The sequence below is a fragment of the Exophiala viscosa genome (genome assembly GCF_022695815.1).
Source record: "Exophiala viscosa unplaced genomic scaffold EDD37scaffold_14, whole genome shotgun sequence".
Taxonomy (NCBI): Eukaryota; Fungi; Ascomycota; class Eurotiomycetes; order Chaetothyriales; family Herpotrichiellaceae; genus Exophiala; species Exophiala viscosa.
The window spans coordinates 132581-152900 of record NW_026944366.1 but is presented as its reverse complement, the minus strand read 5'-3'; the positions used below and the strand labels follow the sequence as shown (position 1 = coordinate 152900).

The window sequence follows — 20320 nt, the reverse complement described above, 5'->3', positions numbered from 1 at the left end:
AGAGGCATTCTGTCTGATGGTAGCGTCAGAGTCCTTCTTTCTACCAGGTTGCGGTCGCGAGTCGTCGGCATGGACATGACACCAGATGCATCGCGTCGCCTCATCATTAGAGTATCCGTTGAGCTTATACGGAGTACATAGGACACCTTGTCTCCAGGGTAACTTGAGTTGTGTTCAATCGAATGAATACTCACTTCTCATGGATGAATGTGATTCATTCTGAAGTTCTAACCCTAAGGAATGACGCACCCACCAATTTCTAACCCTAACTGTACCATGAAAAACGATCGATCTCATACTAATCAGGCAATTTCGACTTCCCCAATGGGTAAGCAAGTCTCGGCCACTTTCTAGGGTCATAAACCGATTAGATTTCTAACCCTAACCGACCCTAACCCTGTGTCATGAAAAGGGGAAGGTTGATCAAATCGGGCAAGTCTAACTTCCTAGATAGGCAGTATTCAAATAGATTTGATTTCGTCGGATTAGCCGGATTCCTTTCGAACACACCATTAAGGATGATTGATTGATTGATATGTTCATGAGAGTTGACTGCTCTGTCCTCGCTCACGTCGCCTCATTATCGAAATCAGAAACTTTTGCAGCCGTCCAGAATCCAGCTGCACCAACCACACCCCAGATAGTGTACAATAAGATCACCCGTCAAAGACATCACAATCCATTATCATCGAAGTCTCCTGTCGCAGCAAACCTCGTTCAGACAATGTCGAACCTCGTCCGCAGGCTTCTCCACCACGACAGACTGTAGCGAGCTCGGGGATTTCACCAATACCCCCTGATTCGTCAACCTGGTCCACGTATCGTCTTTGCTGCTGAGTCGCTCGCGACACAGTGTCAAACCGTCGAGTTCGACCAGCTGTTTGCAATGGTCGGCAAGCAACAGCTCAATAGTCCGCCGTTTCAGGCCAGTCACTTCGTCGAGCGCTTTCACCCAGGAAGCATCCTCTTTTGGCAAACCATCAGGCAGATGATATCGTGCCTCTGACAAAGACTTCCTGTTATCAGCCGTGCCAGAGACAGGACTGTAGAACCCAACGGTCAACGGGTTGTCTCTAAGATCGATCCGCTCAAGGGATGCCAGTCGTGACAACACCAGACATGTCCTCCTCAGTCTCTTGACGCGGTTCTTGGCCAAGAGGAGATGATTTAGATGTGCCATTTTGCGGAGTGGTGCTATGTCTTTGATTGCATTGAAGTTGGCATTCAAGTATCGGCAGTTTGGAAAGGAGGTGCCAAATCCCTCTGGCAACTCTGTGATGCCACATGCAGCGAGTTCCAATTCCCGCAGGTTATTCTGTGGCAATGTCGGCAGCTTGATCGTTCCATTCGAAACCGAATTAGAAGACAGCATAATAGTACGGCACTCATTAGCAGTGGACAGAACGAGGTTCACGATCTGTGACCCGGCAGCTTCCTCTCTAATTGACAGGACCTCCAGGTTGTAAGCGGTTGAGAGTCCGCGGATGTCATTGATCTGGTTTCCATCGAGGTCGAGACATCTGAGCATTGGCATATGCTCTAGGCCGATCACTTGAAGCTCGTTATACGAAAGTCGTAACTCTTCAAGGATTATGTCCCCGCCTTGGAGTTCTGAGTCGAAATGCTGGATTGCATTGCTTGACAAGTCTAGCTTTTTCAGCTGTGGCAGACATCCTATATTCTTCACTTCTCTCAGATGATTATTGCTCAAGTCCACATTCCGCAGGCGACTGAGTTCTGCACCCTCAAAATCAACAGCCATAAGCTGATTTCCGCTGAGTTGGAGATCGAGAAGGCCATCAAGGTCCAAGATGCCGTCAATGTTTGTGATCCGGTTGTTATTGGCTTTTAAGCTGCGAAGATGGACCAAAGAACTGAATCCTTCCAAGCTTTCGAGAGCATTGTCAGACACATCAAGATACTGGAGGTTCTGCAGGTGTGCCCATGAAGTTAGGTCGTTCAAGAGGTTGTTGCGAATGTCCAGAATGCGCAGAGAACTTGGTAGCCCGCCGAGCTGGGTGATCTGGTTCTGCGATACCGTAAGTTCCTCCAGTGCCGGACAATAGTCCTTCAAGCTATGTACCGAGGTTATGGTCCTTGGTGCAAGGCTCATCTTCCTGAGATCATCCCAGTAAAGCTCGTCCGGAGCTGCATCCGTTATTGCTTTCATGAGTGAATCAACAGCCAGCGCCATGGAGCCGTGAGCATGCCGCAGCGCATTCGGGTGCTTCCTCTCTTCGACGTAGCTTTGATCTGGATGTTTGACACTGTCCACTTGATGAACCGAGAACTCAGACAACGGTGTCAAACATAGAATGCTGGCTCCCTTAGCACCCTTTTGAAGTTTCACAATACTGCGTGAAGGTGCTGGAGTTAGCTGGTTCGGCCGATTAGCATGGATCAAGCTCATTCCTCCAGCGGGATACTCTTCATCATGTTCTGCTATTGTTGAAATAGTGCGAGGTTGGAAACTGAGCACATGGTCCTTCTCGATGACTACTTTGTGGTGCTTCTTTCTGAGCGACGCTGAGAGAATTTCAGCTGGCTCTATATGAGGCGAGTCGCCATTGAGGCTAGAGTCGTCGAGATCAATCTGAGATTCGTCGAGAGGTAGATCGTCCTCCCGAGGGAGGGCATCGAAGTCCTCGTCTGACATGCGGGCGTAGTTGATACCGGACACAACTGGCGAGGAAAATGCTATGGTGACCACCCGCGCCTGTTTTCGGTTGTCGTTGAGTTGAGCTGGAGGTCTTGATGCCATACCGTCGTGGAGCTTGACTTCGTGCTCGGATACTCTGGAGCGGAGAGAGCTTTGATTGACTTCCTCGGCTTCATCATGAGCATCCCATTGCTGTTGATTACGTGTGAAGACGGCTTCTGAATCCAATTCTTCCACGGGTGCTCTAGATGTTGCTGCGGTCTTTCGGACAATCTCATCTTCTACAACCGCAGACATTTCTGCCTCCTGGGCTTCGGCTTGAAGCTGTCGAGCTTTGGCTTGCAATTCTTCCAGCTCATCGGTACTCAGATCAGGTATATCCTCGAAAGGGTCAGCTTCTCCCAAGGTTTCACGAGTTTGGTCATTTGCAATATTAATGCCATTGTCCTTCTGCATCTTCTTAACCCACATTTTCTTTTCATGATCAAAGGTCATTCCACCAACTCGCTCTGGTATGGACACCGTTCCGAAGGCAATGACTCCCTTGAGACCTGCTGTGGACGATGAGTTCGTGGGGAACGAGTTCTGCGAGGAGTTTTGGGTCTGTTGAGTATGGAAATGACCTTCGTGATCTGGATCATGAGGTCCCTCGATCGTGGAAGCCGAATGCCTGCGTTTCCTCATTGTATCCGTAGGGTTCAGAATACGGATGTTTGGTGGGTCGCTCTCTTGAAAGTCATCTGGAACAGGGACTCTGGCAGCCTCGACTGCTGAACGATTGTCTACTTGCGCCCAGGTGCCGAAGACTGAGTTGCTAGTCAACGCTTCAAGGTCGTCTCGGTCTTGATATTTCTTCAAGTAGTCCTCAGTCTGGGGGTCGTGTCGTGCATGCCGACGATCAGACGCCGGTTTAAAAGGACGTTCTCTTGAAGGCGGCCGAGAGAAACTATCCCTGGTCGAGTCGCCATCAATTTCGAGGTCAAGGATAGCATCAGGATTGAGCTCGGAGGCGTGCTCTGGTTCGGTGATGTCTCTCAAAACAGGCTGTGGTTTTCCTCGGGCTCGAATAAACTGCATCACCTTGTTGGCTTCTTCCATATAATCTTTCGTCGCAAGAGATGGCTTTCGCGACTCTTCATGAACATGAACAGCTTCCTGGGCGAATGCGGCTAGTTCTGCGGCCAATGCTTCGGTGACATCTTGGTCGGCTTGCTCCAAATCACCCTTGTCTGCAACAGGTGCGACTTCGAGTTGTTCAGTAGGTTGCCTACGTGCCGATTTGGGTTTCAAAAGGTCTCGCGACGCAAGAACTTCCGCGTCTGCTTGAGCTCCTTCGGCTCCGGCTCTGGCGTCCTTTCGCTTCGTACCTGCAAGGGAGGCTGGATCTTCCACGAACGTGAGCTTGAGTTCCACCTCGGTATTTGAAATAGCTAGCTGTTCCTTCAACAAGGTTTTCCGTCTCTTTGTCGTTCTCTCTTTCTCTAGGGGTGCAGCCTGGTTCGGAGGTTGATTTCCGCTGTTTTCACTTCTTACAATTGTGCCCAGCGTCTCCTTGCTGAGGGATGTAGACTTAAATATCCTCGCGGTCGAGTCAACGGAAGCAGTATCAACGGGCGCAGGTCGTGGTATCTCCTGCTCGAAGCCGAATGTATCCAGCTCGCCCTGGCCAAATTGGCTCATCCGCAGTGCGTTATCCTGCGGCTCTTCATAGGAATCATCGTTATCGGACGGTTTGATTGATTCCTCAGGCTGTTCGAACTGGCTTAGAATCCGCAATAACTTGTTGTTTGTATAAGTATCGCGATTTCCGAACAGCTTCAAGGGACTCCCGGACAACACGGGCCTGAGATGGGCGTCCGTATGATGTACGACGCTCGTATCCTGTGGGGTCACTGGCGCACTGACAGTTATTCTGCTATCGTCGATGCTATCGTCGAAGCCCCGCGACTGCTGAGGTGGTGAACTGTGGAAATCCAGGGGACCTCGTGGGTGTGATCCGAGTCTCGAGGGTTCTTGAGACAGACTGAGGCTTTTTCGAAGGAAGGAGGAATTGTCGTTGGACCGCCCACCGCGTCGAGAGTTAATGAAGCCTCCATGACTGGCGAAATCCTGCGTTCCCATTGACAGGTCGTCCGGCAGAGAAAGAGAGGTCAAGTCAGGTAGCGGTTCGTCCATGGAAGCACCTTTGGCATGAGTGCTGGCTCCATAACTGACATCTCGATCGCTCGAGCTCGAAGTCGGGCGCTGAGAATGCTCCGATGCGGCTTGTTTCAGCTTGCGTTCCAATGCATCGATATCGATGTCATCAGAACTGCGCAGCACCGTAGCACGGATGGAGTTTTGTTTTGACACGGTGACCGGGCTGATGAACTCATTTTTCAATTCTTCCTGCCCACTAAGCGTCCTCCATCGCGGATCCCTCGCGTTGTATACGCTCTTGCCATGACTTTCGTTCACGGACCTGGGAGACGACTGAGCGGAACTCATCTCACGAGTTCGCTCGAATGAGGCTACCCGCTGCCTCACCAGCCCTCCTACCGAAGTCGTACGCACGGACCCAGAAGGCATCACTGGGAGATTATGTTGTTCCGACTCTTCTTCTTCGACTTCCTCCAAAACGTCCAGGTTGAGTCGGCTTTTTGTTTCTCGTACGCTACTGTACTGCATGGGAAATGGATTAGCGGGGGGAAGGTTGAAGGGCCTCATCGGCTTAGTCTCTTGTACGGCCTCCGTGTCATTGTCGCTGTTCAATTGTGAGGAAGTTGGCTGCGTGAACATTCCCTGTAACTTGGAGGGTGAGAACAGGTCGAAGCCGTTGGTCGCTACATTCTCACTATTGGCCAGTCTCCTCTTCCACTCCGGCGTCTCCAACAAAGTAGGCTTCTCATCCAATGTGTGATGCTGAACAGAATTTTGCGACTCGGAGAAGGCACTGGACGGTCGGCGGGGCAGACTTGTGTATTTCTGAGATCCGAGCGAATATGGGACATTGAGACTTGAGGCACTTCGTTCGCGTAGAATGGGTTCACCATTGACACAGGCTTGTCCCTTCGATGATCGATGTCTCAGAAAACTACCCGTCCCAGACTCTTTGCGCATGTTCCTGGCCAGATGTGGGATGCGACTTTGGGAGTGTGAAAGAGCGATGCTACCGCTCTGTTGGCTGCTCGAAAACGATGGCGCAGGGGAGGAGGACTGGTGTTCGGACTTCCAGTCCTCTGAGAGAGAGTCTAGCCATGGCTCCATGGTTTCGGTGGTAGAGATAGGTAAAGAATAGTAGTGGTGATGGTGTGAGAGATCAGAGTCGCGAGGGGTCGCGTTTTGGAGCAGCGAACAGTGCTCAAGCAACTGTTGTTGGTATAGCATACTACAAAGTAATGCTGTCTTTAAGCATGGTGGAACAATGTGCACAAAGAGTATGGGATTGTATACGTGTGACATAAGTGTTGGTGCTCAATTACTTTTTAGACGCGTAGTGGTGTTGGGCTGTTCTGATTGATCCATCGCTTTTCGCCTGTTGTGCATAAAAAGTGGCGCCCAGCGAGCTGTTGCCAGGCAACGACTTTTCCCTTTCACCTATTTGCATTTGCATTTGCTATGCAAGCCATTGACTCGGCCACCAATTTTCTATTACTTCTCGGGAGCATGTCATGAAACAGGTCAGCCTGCGTGAGGTATGTTTTTTAAAGCCAAGACTGGATGGTACTCCTCTATACCATCCTGCTCGCATAGGCGTCCATGCAGTACTCGTATTGCTGCCGACGTGACTACGGGAAACCTAATATCGGTATTCCCAGCGAGTGCCTGCGAAACTCTAGCTGACCAAACGATCGGGCCACGTTGCTCCCTCCTGCCTGTATTGATACAGAGTCAACCTTCGCTGACGGTTCTAATCGAGTGTGCATGTCAATCCAGGCACCTTTACCAACATGGCTTTCCTCCCTAAAGAAGCGTTGACATTGACAGGCGGCTGCTATTGCAAAGCCATCCGGTATACCATCAAAATACCTGCGTGGGACCACCGCCATGCAGTCCCTAATGCGGTCGAGACACCCATATCAGCAACCGAAACCGTCGAAACACGTCTTCCGGTGGTCATGATCGATCACTGCAACACCTGCCGTCAAGTAGCTGGTGCTATACTCCAATCCTGGTTGATATCTCCAGTAGGATGGGTCGAATGGGACGTCCTCTCCAAAGAGCCGGCAGATGAGACCCTACATCTGTCCACCATAGACGCAATTGGTCCTGTCCGCGACAATGCGCCATCAACATATGTGACACGCTTCAACGCCTCGGACAGGGCGACTCGGGCATTCTGCTCCAGATGCGGGACAACTCTGACATACATATCACATAAAAGGATCGATACCCCATTGGCAGCTGTTGATATCACGGTTGGAAGTCTAGATAACGAAAGCCTGAAATTGACGAGGCCAGAACGCCATGCTTGGTTCGATTATGGCGTGGACTGGGTGAAATCTTTGTTGACGAAAGGTGATGGAGGGTTTCTTGTCCGACATGGGGAGGGGAACCTGTCGATAATGCCCTCAAATACTCGTGATGATGAGGAGATACAAAAAGAAGATGCACATAGAACTTGTGGTGACTGGTGAATGAGAAGCAAGACATATTTCCAGATGCGGCCAATACGTAGTGATTGATGTCATTTGAACTGCTCCGATGTTCGACCTCATCTTCGAAGAAATTCCTCCTGCGCAATCCTCAAAGTCACCACTGCGTTGCGACAACTGGTGCCCATTTCCCTGGCCTGCTCGGCCCCACGGCAAGGCTCAAGGTATGACCGAGCAAGATGTAGTCCTCGGCGACCCTTCGAGACCGGGCTACTCGCTCTGGACTCGATCTCTCATCGTTCGTTCCCCCACTGTCCTCCCCTCGATTCCACTCTGACGAACATAATCTCTCATAGGCAGGTGCTCTGGCCGGCCTCACAGTCGACTTCTCCCTCTACCCTCTCGACACGGTCAAGACACGATTACAATCGAACCTGACGACAGGCCAACGCCATGCCTCGAGCCTTCTCCCGCGGCACACAATCCAAGGCACCCTGCGTAGCATGTACGCGGGTCTCCCCTCGGCGCTTCTGGGGTCCATGCCCTCAGCAGCGTTCTTCTTCCTAGTCTACGACGGAGTAAAAAGAGGGAGCTCGACTAACAGCACGTCTGTACACATGCTCGCCTCGTCACTAGGCGAAATTGCTGCCTGCGCAATAAGAGTCCCCACGGAAGTCGTCAAGCAGCGAGCCCAAGCCGGCCTCTTCGGCGGTAGATCCCTACTCGCACTGCAAGACATCCTGGCACTCCGCAAGACCGAATCCATCCCGACCATGGTGCGCGAGCTCTACAGAGGAGGCGGTGTGACCATCATGCGCGAAATCCCTTTCACAATCGTCCAATTTAGCCTATGGGAGTCCTTCAAGTCTTCGTACTCACAACGACAGCACGAGACCACAGGCCGTCAAAAAGGACTAGTCACTGCCGCCGAGAGTGCCGTCTTCGGCAGCGCCGCAGGTGCCGTAGCAGCGGGCATGACCACGCCTCTTGACGTACTGAAGACGCGGATCATGCTCGCTCGACGGGAGACAGGCAGTTCGGCCTCGACCAGAGCTGGGCCCGTCAAGATCTTGCAGGGTATCTGGCAAACCGAAGGCCTTTCCGGCCTGTTTCGCGGATTCGTCCCCCGTGTTGGCTGGATCAGTACAGGCGGTGCCATCTTTCTAGGGACGTATCAATACGTCTCGAATCAACTTGCATCTGTCGATCCCTAATGAAACGATAGATTTCTGATCCGCAAGAGAGAAAAAAGCGACCAGGCGACTTCAGTATTGCCTGATATGTACATATAGTAGACTTTTCTAATCTCAGATACCTATGTATATAATGCCACCACGACCACCACCATTACTGCCCGCGCCTCCTCTCAAGCCCCATATGCAACTCTGCTTTCACGATGCATCTCTCCTGAGAAGTGGTACCTAACTCACTCCCGTATGCTCCTCACTCTCCTCCCTCGTCGGCACAGCCGCCGGATGCGGCAACCTCAACTTCTTCCTCCCATTACTTTTGTAGTACAACACAACATCACCTCCCGTCCGCCACACATGCACTCGCAAAGTCGCCAGCGTGGTATTCGGATCGACCTTCTGCCCCTGACAATACAACTCCAAATACTCCTCTGGCTTGAGATCCTCTTGGCCGTCCGCGTGAGACTCTGCCGCCTCCAGCTCCGTCTCCTTCTCTTTCTCTCTCTCCTGCTCCGCATCAACAGCCACGACATCCTGCTCCCGCTCCTCGATGTTCTCGCCGTGCGCGCTCGATGGCTGAATCTCAATACGCTCAGCAACATACGCGAGTATCTTCTTCGCGCGCAGCATGCGGTTGGCATTGAGGCGTGCATTGCCGTCCGGTGAAGCAATGCTGGGTAATTGGTTGTCGTAAGAGTGAAGCACAAAGGACACTTTCACGGTCTCCTTGTATGGGATTTGGTTCTACAGCACGCACACAAACGGTCAGCCACACGACATAATCACGGCTTCATAGGAATCGGACTGGGGGAAATAAACATACCTTAAGCAACAAATCACCTAGCCACATCGGTGCGATTTTCTCCAGTGTATCCGCCTCATTACCCAGCTCGCTGATCTCCCCACGATATTGATCTGCAAGTCCACCAGACTCGGGATTATCTTCTTGAATAATGACGGTAGTATGAGGCGGTGGATTGAGGAGGGGCGTTTCCATGGCCAAACTCGGGGTAATGCCGGCGGGAAGAGGTTGATCTGGTTTGGACTCCAAGTGCTCATCATACTCATGCCTGATCTTCTGGATGACACCGAAGAAATTATCTTCGATGACTTTTTCTTCCTTCTCTGAGGGCGTAAACGAAGCCGTATCCGACTTTTCTTCGGGAACGACGGGTGCTTTGACCTCTGTTGATGTTCTTGTCATCTTTTTAGGGAATGTCATAGGAAATTTCTTGCCGAAAAGACCCTTTTTCTTCTCCTCCGAAGGCGACGTTGGTGTCGCCAATGGCATGCCCTCTGTTGCACCCGGCGTCTCGGGCATCTTCTGGTGCTCTGACGATGCCTCGGAGCGGTTGTGACCGCTGGCTGACGATGAGAAGTAGTCATTCTGGTCGGTTCCTGTCGGTGTTGGTGACACTGGTGAGACTATCCCGTTCGTGTGCTCGGTTACTTCCTCAGCCGTGGGCGTCAATGTAGACGATAATGGAATAAAACCTGGTGTGGCCGCTCCAATGAGTAGCCCCGGTGTCGGTGGTACCCGAGCCTTCCCATTCGACGCCCGTGGGGTCACAATCTGTCCTGGCGATACCAATGGCGTGGTCGCGGCTGATTGCGGCATGGCAATACTCGTTGGCGCCCCAGGTCTTACAAGGCCCTTGCTGGCTGTTGTCGGACTTTGCAGCGTGCGCCTATGAGCTTCGTCGCGAGCGACTTCCTCGTCAACCAGTTTCGAAAACAGATTGCGCAACACCCATTTCCCCAGGTTGACTATGACAACTGTTAGTTACAAAGTAATACCACCAGCAGAATATGACTGACTTCTTTGATCTTCACGGAAAACCATCTCTTTGCCCAGGTCCAGATCGTCAGCGTACACTTCAGCGTCAAAGCAGTAATTCTCTTCGAGCATCACCGTGATCTTGCCGGTTTTGGTATCGACAGCACACCAATTCGCGAGACTCTCGGTAGTATTGACCTCAGGCACGACCTCGTCAAGATGTCGTCGACCAAATGACTTGATGGGTATACACTGCTTGACGTCAGACAAATCCCTCATGTGTAGGGGGCCACACTCACCTTTAATAAATCCCATAAGACCACCTCTCCAGCTGTATCTAAGGTAAGTATCCTCTTGCGGTCGTTGAGCATGACATGCTTGATCAGTCCGTTTTGGCCTTCAATCGTTTCCGCTGGTTGTCCTCGAATGGGTACCACAATGCTCAGATCGTCAGCGATCATGGCTTCGGACGCTTTCCTGAGGTTCGTGGCCGACACGTTTGGTAATACACCAAGATGTTTGCGTCCCGGATGTACAGCGGTGTTTGAGACAAGAAGAACCGCGTTATGCGGGATCTTCTTCTTATGACTGACGCCATTTGTCATTGGACCTGTCCGCGCCGACTCGGGTGACAACCTGTTCGGTTCTGGACTCATGGTGCGCTCTTCTCGCGGGGAAGCAGGTGGTGTTTCCACGTCAAGCTCGGTGTCCACGTCAAGCCAACGGTTGACGCTGGAACTCGAGGTTGCCGTCCAGATCGAGTCACCCGCAGGCATGACACGAGCAATACCATCGTGTTCTTGACAGATCGCAACCGAGATACCGTCATCGATTTCCATTGCGCGCCTAGTGTCGGTTTTGGCCACCAGACCCGATTTGTCGCCAGAGTAGAACACAGCCAGGTTGGGATCGTTGGAGTACATGCACCAAACACTGTCGTTATGCATGGTCAGGGTGTGTACACACCTGCCCGCCGCAATGGACCAGACTTTTATCGTTTGATCCGAGGAAGCTGTGAGCAAGGTGTCGCCATCATCGCTGATGAGGATGTCCCGCACATTATCGGTGTGCCCTACCAGTTTCGTGATGCTCTTTCCTGATTTCACATCCCATAATCTTACGACGCTTTCTGGACCTCCACTTGCTAGCATGGAGCCTCGAGCACGAAGAGCATAAACAGAGCCTTTGACGACATCTTCTGCCTTACCGACATTGATCTCGAGAGTTTGTCCGCCGCCATTCAAGTCCCACAGGCATATTCGGTGATCTAAACCTCCAGAAGCAACCCAATTTGCTGTTTGGTCTGGGGTTGCAAGACATTTGACGTAGTCGCTGTGGGAGCCGATAGTGTATGCTTGAGTTGTTTCATGTCCATGTGGTCGCCATAGCTTGACTGTGACATCTGACGAGGCCGATACCAGTCCCAGGTTGTTCTTGACAAGTACAAGATCGTTGACCCAATGTGTGTGCGCCTGGACTTGTTTGCGGTAATTAACACTGCTTTGCTTGTCTCCTCTTGCATCAAGTTGCTGGTTGCGTCGCTGTGCTTCGATGTCAACGTCCCAAGCGCAAACCACACCATCCCGACCGCCTGTATATCTGTAACATATCTTAGTATATATTTTCATGTCCTTCACTGCCAGGGACTGCGTACAAGATGGTTCGGTCATCGTCGTAGGCCAAACCGTTGACCCCAAGCCTATGGCCTCCGGGAGAGCTTGCCAGAGGAAGCACTGTTATTCGTTAGCGATGCGCAATCCTGCAGCAATCGTTGCGAAGAGTTGACAGACCATAGCTGATCCTCTGGCGCTTCTTCTTGGCCATGCCCGTTCGACCCGCGCACGATATTCCACCACTGCGACTATGCGAGTTGTGTAACCTTAGCTAGCCATCGCATCGAGCGCATTTATGTGAATTCCACCTTGACCCTGATTCCGTGCAAACTCTCGTGGGGAATGGCGGAGTTGTCAGAAGTTGCATCGGCAGATATGGTGGGACTTTAGTCTACGCTACGTCGAGATGGAATGATGGCTGCGGGTTGCGGTACCTTACGCAAGCGACTGCCCTTGCCCGCCTTGTCTTCTAGAAGGCCGGGGTCGGCGGCCCCGGGGTAAATTCACCCGATGGAGCGTAGCCGACTCGCCGAGTACCAATGCATTATTCATCCTTCAACCACTGCATCACACGACATCTGTTCCGACTTCCAGCATGACTAGTTACGATAATCATGATTTGCGATTGATGGGCGGACGTAACAACTGGTATATCTGCACATAAATATAAAGCTCCTGAACATTCGAATTTCCGCCCTTTTCTCCAACGAAGAGTCCCGCAAAGTGTGACATACCATCCTACACGCATTCATTCCTTCAATGTCATTGCTTCCAAGCTGCAACCCAGCTCGTCGTCCCGTAGCATCACCCACTGGGTTTGAAGAGGTCCTTCACGAAGCCCATGGATCTCCGTCTGGTCGTCAAGAGCCAGTCTGAAAGGTTTGCCTATACCTTTGCAGGTGGAGGACCCCCTGAACCCGCTTCCAGGACATGCGTATGTCCTTCAGCGCGATGGACCACGCCGTTTTCTTCTTGATAACACACTTTCGAGCCCAATACCCAGTCGTCCTCAAGTATTTCGTCCATGGTGGCACGCTCTGCGGGGTCAACCTTGAGCATACGTCCAATGATGTGGCGGCTTTCTCTTGGTAGAATGCGAAGCAGCCGCCAGGGACCTTTGATGACCTCTTGCTTATCCCCACCTGAAGTTCCTGGCCTCTGCTCATTCTCGACATTTTCAGAACTATGGTGATGGTGTGAATGAATGCTGCCAGCCTCTGATGGACGTCGAGACGAACTTTCGTCTTCGAAGCCAAGATGCGACCGTTTGCGAGGATGTGAGTCCGGGACAGGAGTTCCTGGTGTCGGCGGCGAGACGAACAGCTTGTATGAATTGTCGACAAGCCGAGGCTGTTTCCAAGGGAATCTGCGGAGTGTCATGCAACAAAAAATGATCGCCAGAGACCAGATGTCGGTGGCAGTTGGATCGTACTTCTTCTCCTCGTACACCTCAGGCGCAAGGTACGGATCTGAGCCGACAATTCCTAATCAGGAGTTAGCATCTGCAACCACATCCCAAGGATGAAACTTACCTGATGCCAGGACGATCTCGTTTTCGAATGGATATCGAAATACCGTAGCACTTCCAAAGTCGATCAGTTTCATGATGCCATGCTCGCTGACCACCACATTATCCAGCTTCAAATCTCGGTGTGCCAAACCCATGCTGTGTAGATAGCTCACACCATTCACAATCTGCAGAAAAGCGCACGCGATCTCTTCCCGTGACATTTTGCCCGTCATAACAATAGCGAATAGGTCATATGGTGCGTACTCCATCACCTCGTACCAACGGCTGTTTTCCTGGATGATATCCATGGTTTCGATAATATTGCCATGGTGTAGCGTAGATCCAATACAGAACTCGGCGGTTACCTTCTTGTTGTAGTCTTTCTCGCTTTCCCAAGAATGCCTGTCTCTGAATTGCTTGACAGCAAAAGTGACGCCATCACTGCTTCGTTTGAGCAGTCTCACAGAACCACCCGCTCCTGAGCCGAGTACCTTGCCGAACTTGCCATACTTGGCCTCGAGACTGTGATCGTCGGCAAATGGCACGCTCGAAGGAGGGGCTTGATGTGGAGGAGTTCTCGTTCCGGACTTTGTAGATTTCCGTGATGCAGGAACTGAGGATGCTGGCGAGTCTTGCTGAGTTTGATGTTTGTTCTTGTGACCATGCCCACCGAGTCTGAAGAATCTCTTCAATTCGGACATTGAACCATGTTTCTTCCCATCTAGTCCGCCTTTGTCTGAGCTTTCGCTAATGTGGGAATATGGATCTTTCTTGCTACCGAATATCGAAGACCGCTTCTCGGAGCCTGAAATATCGCTACTACTTCCGTGCCTCGGTATCCGCTCCGCTGCAGCTGCAATTGCAGGTGCGAGCGAGCCTTTCCCTGTACTTCCGAAGTGGCGCGGTTCAGCCTTTTCCTGAGATTGACTTGCTCTAGATTGAGGGAGTTTGCCAGGCTGGGGTGAGGAAGGTCGGAGCTTTGGCGTGCCTACGGGGCTCTGCTCCGTTGGGCTTGCAGACTCAGATGGGCCAATCTCGAACTTGGGAACATGCCTAGGGCCTAGATCGTGCTTTTCGCTGGAGGATGGTTGAGAGACGTGATAGCCTTGTGCATCCGGCGGAGGTGAAGTCTGTGGTGTTATTGCATTTTGTCCTTGTTGGGCCTTGACGATGCTGTCGCTTCTGCCGTCTTTTGAACCATGTGGTGTCAGTGGTGGGGATTGGAAGGCTGAGGATATTGATCCTTGACCATGTCGACTGGACCCTCGTGGCGTTCCGGGGGTTTCGCTCTCTCGTGATGGGACCTAGATCCAGGGTCAGAACTTCTTCTCCCCCAGCTGCAGAGATTGACCTACGCGCGAGGCTGGCATCGACACCGTCTCATAGGCAAAGTTGGCCATCCGACTTTCTTGCACCCGTGATTTCTGCAGAGATATAGCCAGATTCCTTATCTGCTCATGTGCCTCAGGACTGAGGTCTTCGTCATCCTCATCTGCTGCTCTGGCAGACTGTCCCGTCGCATCTTTAGGGTCTATCTCTTCGTCTTGTGAAGCAAATCGGACATTGCCCTGTGCTTCGTCTCTCGGTACAGTATTTTGCTCGGGTCCAGCGTTTGATTCTAGATTGCCCGAGTCAGCTCTATAGCCCCTCTGCCCAGGTCTGGTGCTCATAGGTACCTGAATCTTTCTTTGGGTCATCTCCAGGGAGCAACATGGCGGATAACTTGGAGGTCATCTTGGTACTATATCAACGAGGGTTCGGTGGGATCGATGGTGGTTGACGACATGAACGAGTGGTAATCCGAGCCAATTCGGTTTCCGAACCACAGACGTGAGTTTCAACCGTGAAGAAACTGCATCAGGCCCAAGTTAGAGGAATTGCAAGCTGAGTCTTCGGAAACAGATGACCTAATACGGCCGCGAAAAGCATTGACCTGGGCAGTGGGGGGAGCGCAACTTACAAATGACGGCACAATATATACAAGGCTTCGTGAAAGCAGAGGACAATGTCGAGATAAGCAAACAGAGAGAGGATAGCTGGTGAGTGAAAAGAATGGCAGCGTTGTGTTAGAGTAGTAGCATATGAAGGTGATGCTCTTCTCGACGACGGGCAAAACTGCGGCGCAGGGGAGAAAAGAATCCACCAACCCACGGTCAAAAGGTTGCAGGTGGGATGTTCCCAAGGTGCGGTGCCCCGCCAGCCCAAAAGGCGCAAAAAACCAATATTTTGAACTATTCCCGCATAAGCCTCCCGTTCAGTCCCTTTCTTATTAAGATTTGCCCCCAGGCTATCATACGGTCATTAATAGTTTATTGCGCATTGGCTCACAAAATGACCCTGCTATCAAGCGCAGCACATACAGAAACACCGTACTATTTCAATGATGCCTGTCTCCATGACTTTCATAGTGTCTTTTGGCTGTTAGTAAGGCCTTATGCCTTGATTCTCCTCTAAGAAATCTTGCCCGGCATCCTGCGTATACATTCTCGTATACATCTTCCCGGCTGCTCCGGATACCTTGATGACACACCACCTCACTATGACATTCCAGCTACCACGTACCAGGAACGCGAGCAAGATCTCATATTGCTCGTCTGCCTGAAGGTTTGTTGGTGTGAAACAAGACGTCATCTTCGCGCTCGCATTTCAGAAAGTACGAGCCTAGGAACGGAGGGCCTTGATAGTGCAATCGGGTGGTATGATCTTGTGTTCAGGCGATCGATTAGTATATAGGCGAGCGAAAGATAAGGTCGTGGTCTGGAAAATCTTCCCAATACCTGCCCATGGGGCATCATCCTGGCATACTCTATTCGTACAGCACCTCACTTTCCCATGGGGTCGAACTCTCTAAATCGCTTGGTCATGGCATGATACACATTGTGCGCATGCCAGAGCGATCTACACTTTGACATGCATTCTCGGCTTTCCTTCGGTAGAGGCGGCAGTCATCAAGTCTTTCAGTGGTCGATAAGAACTTTGTTATTCTCTCCGGCGGAAGCGGCCTTGTCTCCTTGATGATCGCCTGACTTCATAAATGCAGCCCAAAGTCAATCAACCAGGGTCTTGATTTTGTCGACTGCTAGCTTTGGCCCGAGGTCAAAATTTCCCATGTCAACATCCAAGAGCACATGATTGGCGGCAGTCTCTGACATGGAAGTTGTAATATCCCCTCTCTCCTTTGATGGCTCGGCGACTTTAGCGGTAATCGAGCTGGCCGAATTCATCTGACTGAATGTGAGGTTGCTGATGAGAGCAATCAGCTTCCTCAATGACCGAAGGCCTCGACTCCGCATTGGTCATGGCTGAGAAATGGCTTGGTCTTGGTGTAGAGCAAGTTCTGTGAAGTTGTAAAAGAGCCCATTCTCTCATCACGGCACGACGTTGACACCGATAGACTTGCACTGCCATATCACACTTTTGCTCAGAGCCTCGAGACTCAACCCCGATAGCCGCAGCTCACTCTGCTTGATTTTCGCAATTTCATAGATATGTTTCAAAGAAACTGTGCCAACAGATTGATGACCTGGCTGGCCTGCTCCCTTGATTTTGCCTTTGATCTCTTTGACACCGGCAGCTTGGAGCAGCAACCAAGATGTCATGGGCGTGCGTATGTCAAAGGAAAATGAGCGATCCGGGCGGACTGTAACACGGGCTGGAATAGGGACGCCGGGAGTGATATGAGCTGTGCGAGCATTGAATTCCTTGCGCAAGTCAGTTGTGTACTCTACTTCGTTCACAATGCAGTCATACCTTGCAGAAATCAATACTTTTGACACCTTTACTACCCAGAGCCGGACCAACAGGCGGACTAGGACTTGCTTGGCCAGCACCAACTATCAGTTTCACGATTTGATCGCGAGCCGGTACCTTTCTCGCCATGCCGGGCCAATCTTCAATGTCTGTGACTGCAGTGCTTGATAGGAGGGGGCCACACAAAGAAGGATGAACCTCTGGGAGTCGCAACAGTAAGTCGTGATGCGTTTGGAGCTTTTATTCTGTCGACGGGGAGGAGTATGAAATGTAAAATATTCAGGCGCATGGAAGAAAACGCGACCCATGACTGGGAAGAGCTTAGCGTGGCCTGCCTACCATACTTCCCGCCTATCCGCCCTTGCAGTGTGGAAAGCGCAGCCTGAAAATGGCCCCGTAGGCGGCCCTCTAGAGGCGCCTTTGATATCTGATACGCTACGGTGACGTCTGCAACCCTTTCACTGTTACCTGATCGCAATCTATTTTTCCCAACAGCAAAACTGCATCCGCTTACCCTCGTCAGTCCTTTCTCAAATCTCTTTCAGCACTCTTCCACAAAGTATGAACTGGTTCAAGCAGCAATTAGCCAACGTGGTTGGCACGGAGGAGCCCGAGTATGGATCTACCGCCATACGGCCAGTAACCAAACAGGCCGAGACGAAGCCCTACTCGGTTCTCAAGAGAAACGACCTACAATGGAAGGGGTTGGAGCGCACAAACGTCGAAACAGAGACCTTTTACATGTTCTCAGAGGATGGTACAACTTCCATGGCGCAAGTCATCTACAGTAATGTCGGGTAAGACCCTCCTACCAGTATTCACTACCGCAATGGCTGACTATTGATAGCGGCATTCACACCACTTGTCAATTCAACAGCAAGATCTTCGATTATGAAGGACCAGGAAAACATCAGTTCTGCTCAGACCCTTTGAACAACTATGGTTTTGATGAAGAGAAGACGGGTTTCTACGCCGATGATGTGGCCATGGAACTAAATGAGGCGGGTGATGCGTATACAATCAAATCGGCCCGCAATGAACATTGCATAGTCAACTTGACTGTGACGAGAATCGCTCCCGGATTCCAGGTTGGCGAGGATGGCACAAGCTATTACGGAACAAACCCCGCCGAACCCTGGGGCGAGCTGCGACATGCTTTCTGGCCTCGGTGTACAGTCAGCGGCACCATGCAGACACCAAAGAAAACGTACCAAGTAAAGGGCAGAGCAATGTACTCATATGCTCTCATGGACATGAAACCTCACCATCTCGCCTGCCGATGGAATTTCCTCAACCTCCAGACTCCCACCTATTCGGCCATCCTGATGGAGTTCACAACACCTCAATCATATGGAAAGACCGTCGTTTCCGTCGGTGGCATTGCAAAGGACAACGAAATTGTCACCGCCGGTGTATGCCGGGCGAAGCACGTCACCTCGCTTCAGGAAACCGAGACTGACTGGCCGGAACCTAGAGAGGTGTCTTTTGAATGGTTAGACCAAAATGGATCCGTGGTTGGCGAAGTCAAAGGCGAACTTCCCAAGCGGGCTGATCGAGTTGAGGTGCTCGCCCACTTACCTGCCTTTGTGAAGTCCTTCATCAAGGGCGCAACAGGATTGAAGCCACATATCTTTCAGGTAAGAACATTCCTGTGGAAGTTGAATTGTTGCTGACCAGATTAGTATTGCTCCAAAGATGAAGCCACTCTGAAACTCAAGGATGGCGAAAAGGAAGTGTCTGAACCTGGTCAACTCTTCTGCGAAGCCACCTTCATATCCTGATGAGATCAACGTACGTGTACAAAATGCCCTTTCTAGATACCTGAATTGGATGGCTGGAAGACCTACGATTGGATATTTTAGCAGCCTTAATGTCTAATGCCTTTACGCCTTCTGATCATCGCTCTTTTTCCTTATCATGCTTTCCTTCAGGTGACCTCACCTAACTCTCACTTGCCAGCTTGACTGTGTTTCTTTTCACTTGGACGGCGTTGGCTCAATTTCCACCCTGTCCTCAACTCACTTCACATTCCACAGTCCTTCGCTCTCCACACCTCGCTTACCAAGCTCTCAACAATCAGCTTTCCTTCTACCCTCGCCTGTTGCAAAGCCCAGATCAGTCTCGATCTTGTTGTTCTTCTCAAACTTGTCAATCAAACCAGTCTTGTTCGCCATGCCTATCGCCACACCGACAAAAGCCTACGGCCTGGCGAGACCTGGAGCCCACGTGCCGAAGAGACATCGCCGGAACATACGAAGAGTTGACGCCATTCAAGGTGTTAGTAAGTCATGACATCCTGACTCAGGTATTCAGCCCGAATATGATGCTGACGCCAGCCTTCTGTAGCTCGTCCAGCGATCCGGTAAGCCAGAGGTCCTAAAGAAGGGCTACTCGTGTCGAGATCTTGACTACTGACGGCAAGGAATTTGCTACAGCCGTCTTGCCCGACGTGGCGGTGTGATCCGCATTCAGCGAGAGATCTATGACACGGTCAGAGGTGTTCTCCGCAAGCAATTGGAAGAAGTGAGTATCACACTTTGGGATGAGGATGTCAACGTCTAACATGCTATCCTAGATCATTGGAAAGCTCGTGTCTCTGTTTGGTGGCTCTGATGAGCACAACGCAAAACCATGTCTTCCTCGGGGTCGCGAACGAAAGGTTCGTCATGGATTTTTGACAAGAGAAATAAAGAGCTGACCAGTATACAGACGGTGACGCATGACGATGTGTGTTTTGTTCTGTATAGAGTATATACGACCCTCCCACCGGCCTTGTCTCAGTCTACTAACCTACTTCTCAGATGGGTCGTCCACTCTATGGCTTTGAATGGCCATATCTGGGTGAGCAGCGACGTGTTGGCATCCTACCATACTAAACCCACAATGTGTGTCGATGTGAAAACGGCGAGTCAAGGTCATCATGTCTTGAAACAGCTCCTTCAACGAGTTCTGCATGGTCAGTCAAATGAGATTGAAAATGGTGGATCGAAATGCTGTCGGAGAAACTGATTGAAAGATCGGAAGCAATGACTGGCTGGCATCATGAATGGTAATTGGAGTATCAAGAGTGCTTGAAGCAAAGCCACGGGCAGGTTCCATTGAGAGAACAGTTGGATCAAGTCCATATCCAGGGAGAGGTCTTCAGTGTTGCAGCACATGGTTGGCATACAATTGAGGTGTCCTCATCAACGAGCAGAAACCATCTTCTTTCCCGAGTCTGGCAACGGAGGTGCATTAATCTTCTGCC

General features: G+C 51.1%; 8 protein-coding genes across 8 annotated transcripts; 4 read left to right on the top strand and 4 right to left on the bottom strand.

Moving 5' to 3' along the window:
• Positions 1-353: 353 nt before the first annotated feature.
• On the bottom strand, positions 354-6109 carry EDD37DRAFT_641597 (uncharacterized protein). The gene has a single exon (XM_062817317.1). It carries the CDS (start codon positions 6098-6100, stop codon positions 686-688), a length of 5415 nt encoding a protein of 1804 aa, XP_062665876.1. The 5' UTR covers positions 6101-6109; the 3' UTR covers positions 354-685.
• A 235-nt stretch (positions 6110-6344) lies between these two features.
• EDD37DRAFT_181937 (Mss4-like protein) lies at positions 6345-7505 on the top strand. The gene has a single exon (XM_062809972.1). It carries the CDS (start codon positions 6589-6591, stop codon positions 7273-7275), a length of 687 nt encoding a protein of 228 aa, XP_062665875.1. The 5' UTR covers positions 6345-6588; the 3' UTR covers positions 7276-7505.
• On the top strand, positions 7460-8447 carry EDD37DRAFT_570157 (mitochondrial carrier domain-containing protein; the record flags this gene model as incomplete). Its single annotated transcript, XM_062814262.1, has 2 exons — positions 7460-7531; positions 7590-8447. The coding sequence occupies 2 exons, from the start codon at positions 7460-7462 to the stop codon at positions 8445-8447; spliced, it is 930 nt and encodes a 309-aa protein (XP_062665874.1).
• Positions 8448-8547: 100 nt separating this feature from the next.
• On the bottom strand, positions 8548-12237 carry EDD37DRAFT_641592 (Ca2+/calmodulin-dependent protein kinase). The gene is made up of 6 exons (XM_062817316.1): positions 11991-12237; positions 11855-11933; positions 10500-11799; positions 10242-10452; positions 9247-10190; positions 8548-9167 (listed from the first exon to the last, which is right to left on the bottom strand). The coding sequence occupies exons 1-6, from the start codon at positions 12022-12024 to the stop codon at positions 8655-8657; spliced, it is 3081 nt and encodes a 1026-aa protein (XP_062665873.1). The 5' UTR covers positions 12025-12237; the 3' UTR covers positions 8548-8654.
• Positions 12238-12587: 350 nt separating this feature from the next.
• Positions 12588-15057, bottom strand: EDD37DRAFT_674741 (protein kinase; the record flags this gene model as incomplete). Its single annotated transcript, XM_062819521.1, has 4 exons — positions 12588-13297; positions 13346-14627; positions 14679-14959; positions 15000-15057. The coding sequence occupies 4 exons, from the start codon at positions 15055-15057 to the stop codon at positions 12699-12701; spliced, it is 2220 nt and encodes a 739-aa protein (XP_062665872.1). The 3' UTR covers positions 12588-12698.
• A 1634-nt stretch (positions 15058-16691) lies between these two features.
• Positions 16692-17202, bottom strand: EDD37DRAFT_570122 (50S ribosomal protein L11; the record flags this gene model as incomplete). Its single annotated transcript, XM_062814261.1, has 2 exons — positions 16692-17024; positions 17074-17202. 2 exons carry the CDS (start codon positions 17200-17202, stop codon positions 16692-16694), a joined length of 462 nt encoding a protein of 153 aa, XP_062665871.1.
• Positions 17203-17513: 311 nt separating this feature from the next.
• EDD37DRAFT_641580 (survival factor 1) lies at positions 17514-18969 on the top strand. Its single transcript, XM_062817315.1, has 3 exons — positions 17514-17870; positions 17921-18710; positions 18756-18969. Exons 1-3 carry the CDS (start codon positions 17635-17637, stop codon positions 18852-18854), a joined length of 1125 nt encoding a protein of 374 aa, XP_062665870.1. The 5' UTR covers positions 17514-17634; the 3' UTR covers positions 18855-18969.
• Positions 18970-19245: 276 nt separating this feature from the next.
• On the top strand, positions 19246-19949 carry EDD37DRAFT_654090 (uncharacterized protein; the record flags this gene model as incomplete). The annotated part of the gene is made up of 6 exons (XM_062818651.1): positions 19246-19354; positions 19420-19435; positions 19509-19596; positions 19649-19732; positions 19783-19821; positions 19875-19949. 6 exons carry the CDS (start codon positions 19246-19248, stop codon positions 19947-19949), a joined length of 411 nt encoding a protein of 136 aa, XP_062665869.1.
• Positions 19950-20320: the final 371 nt, after the last annotated feature.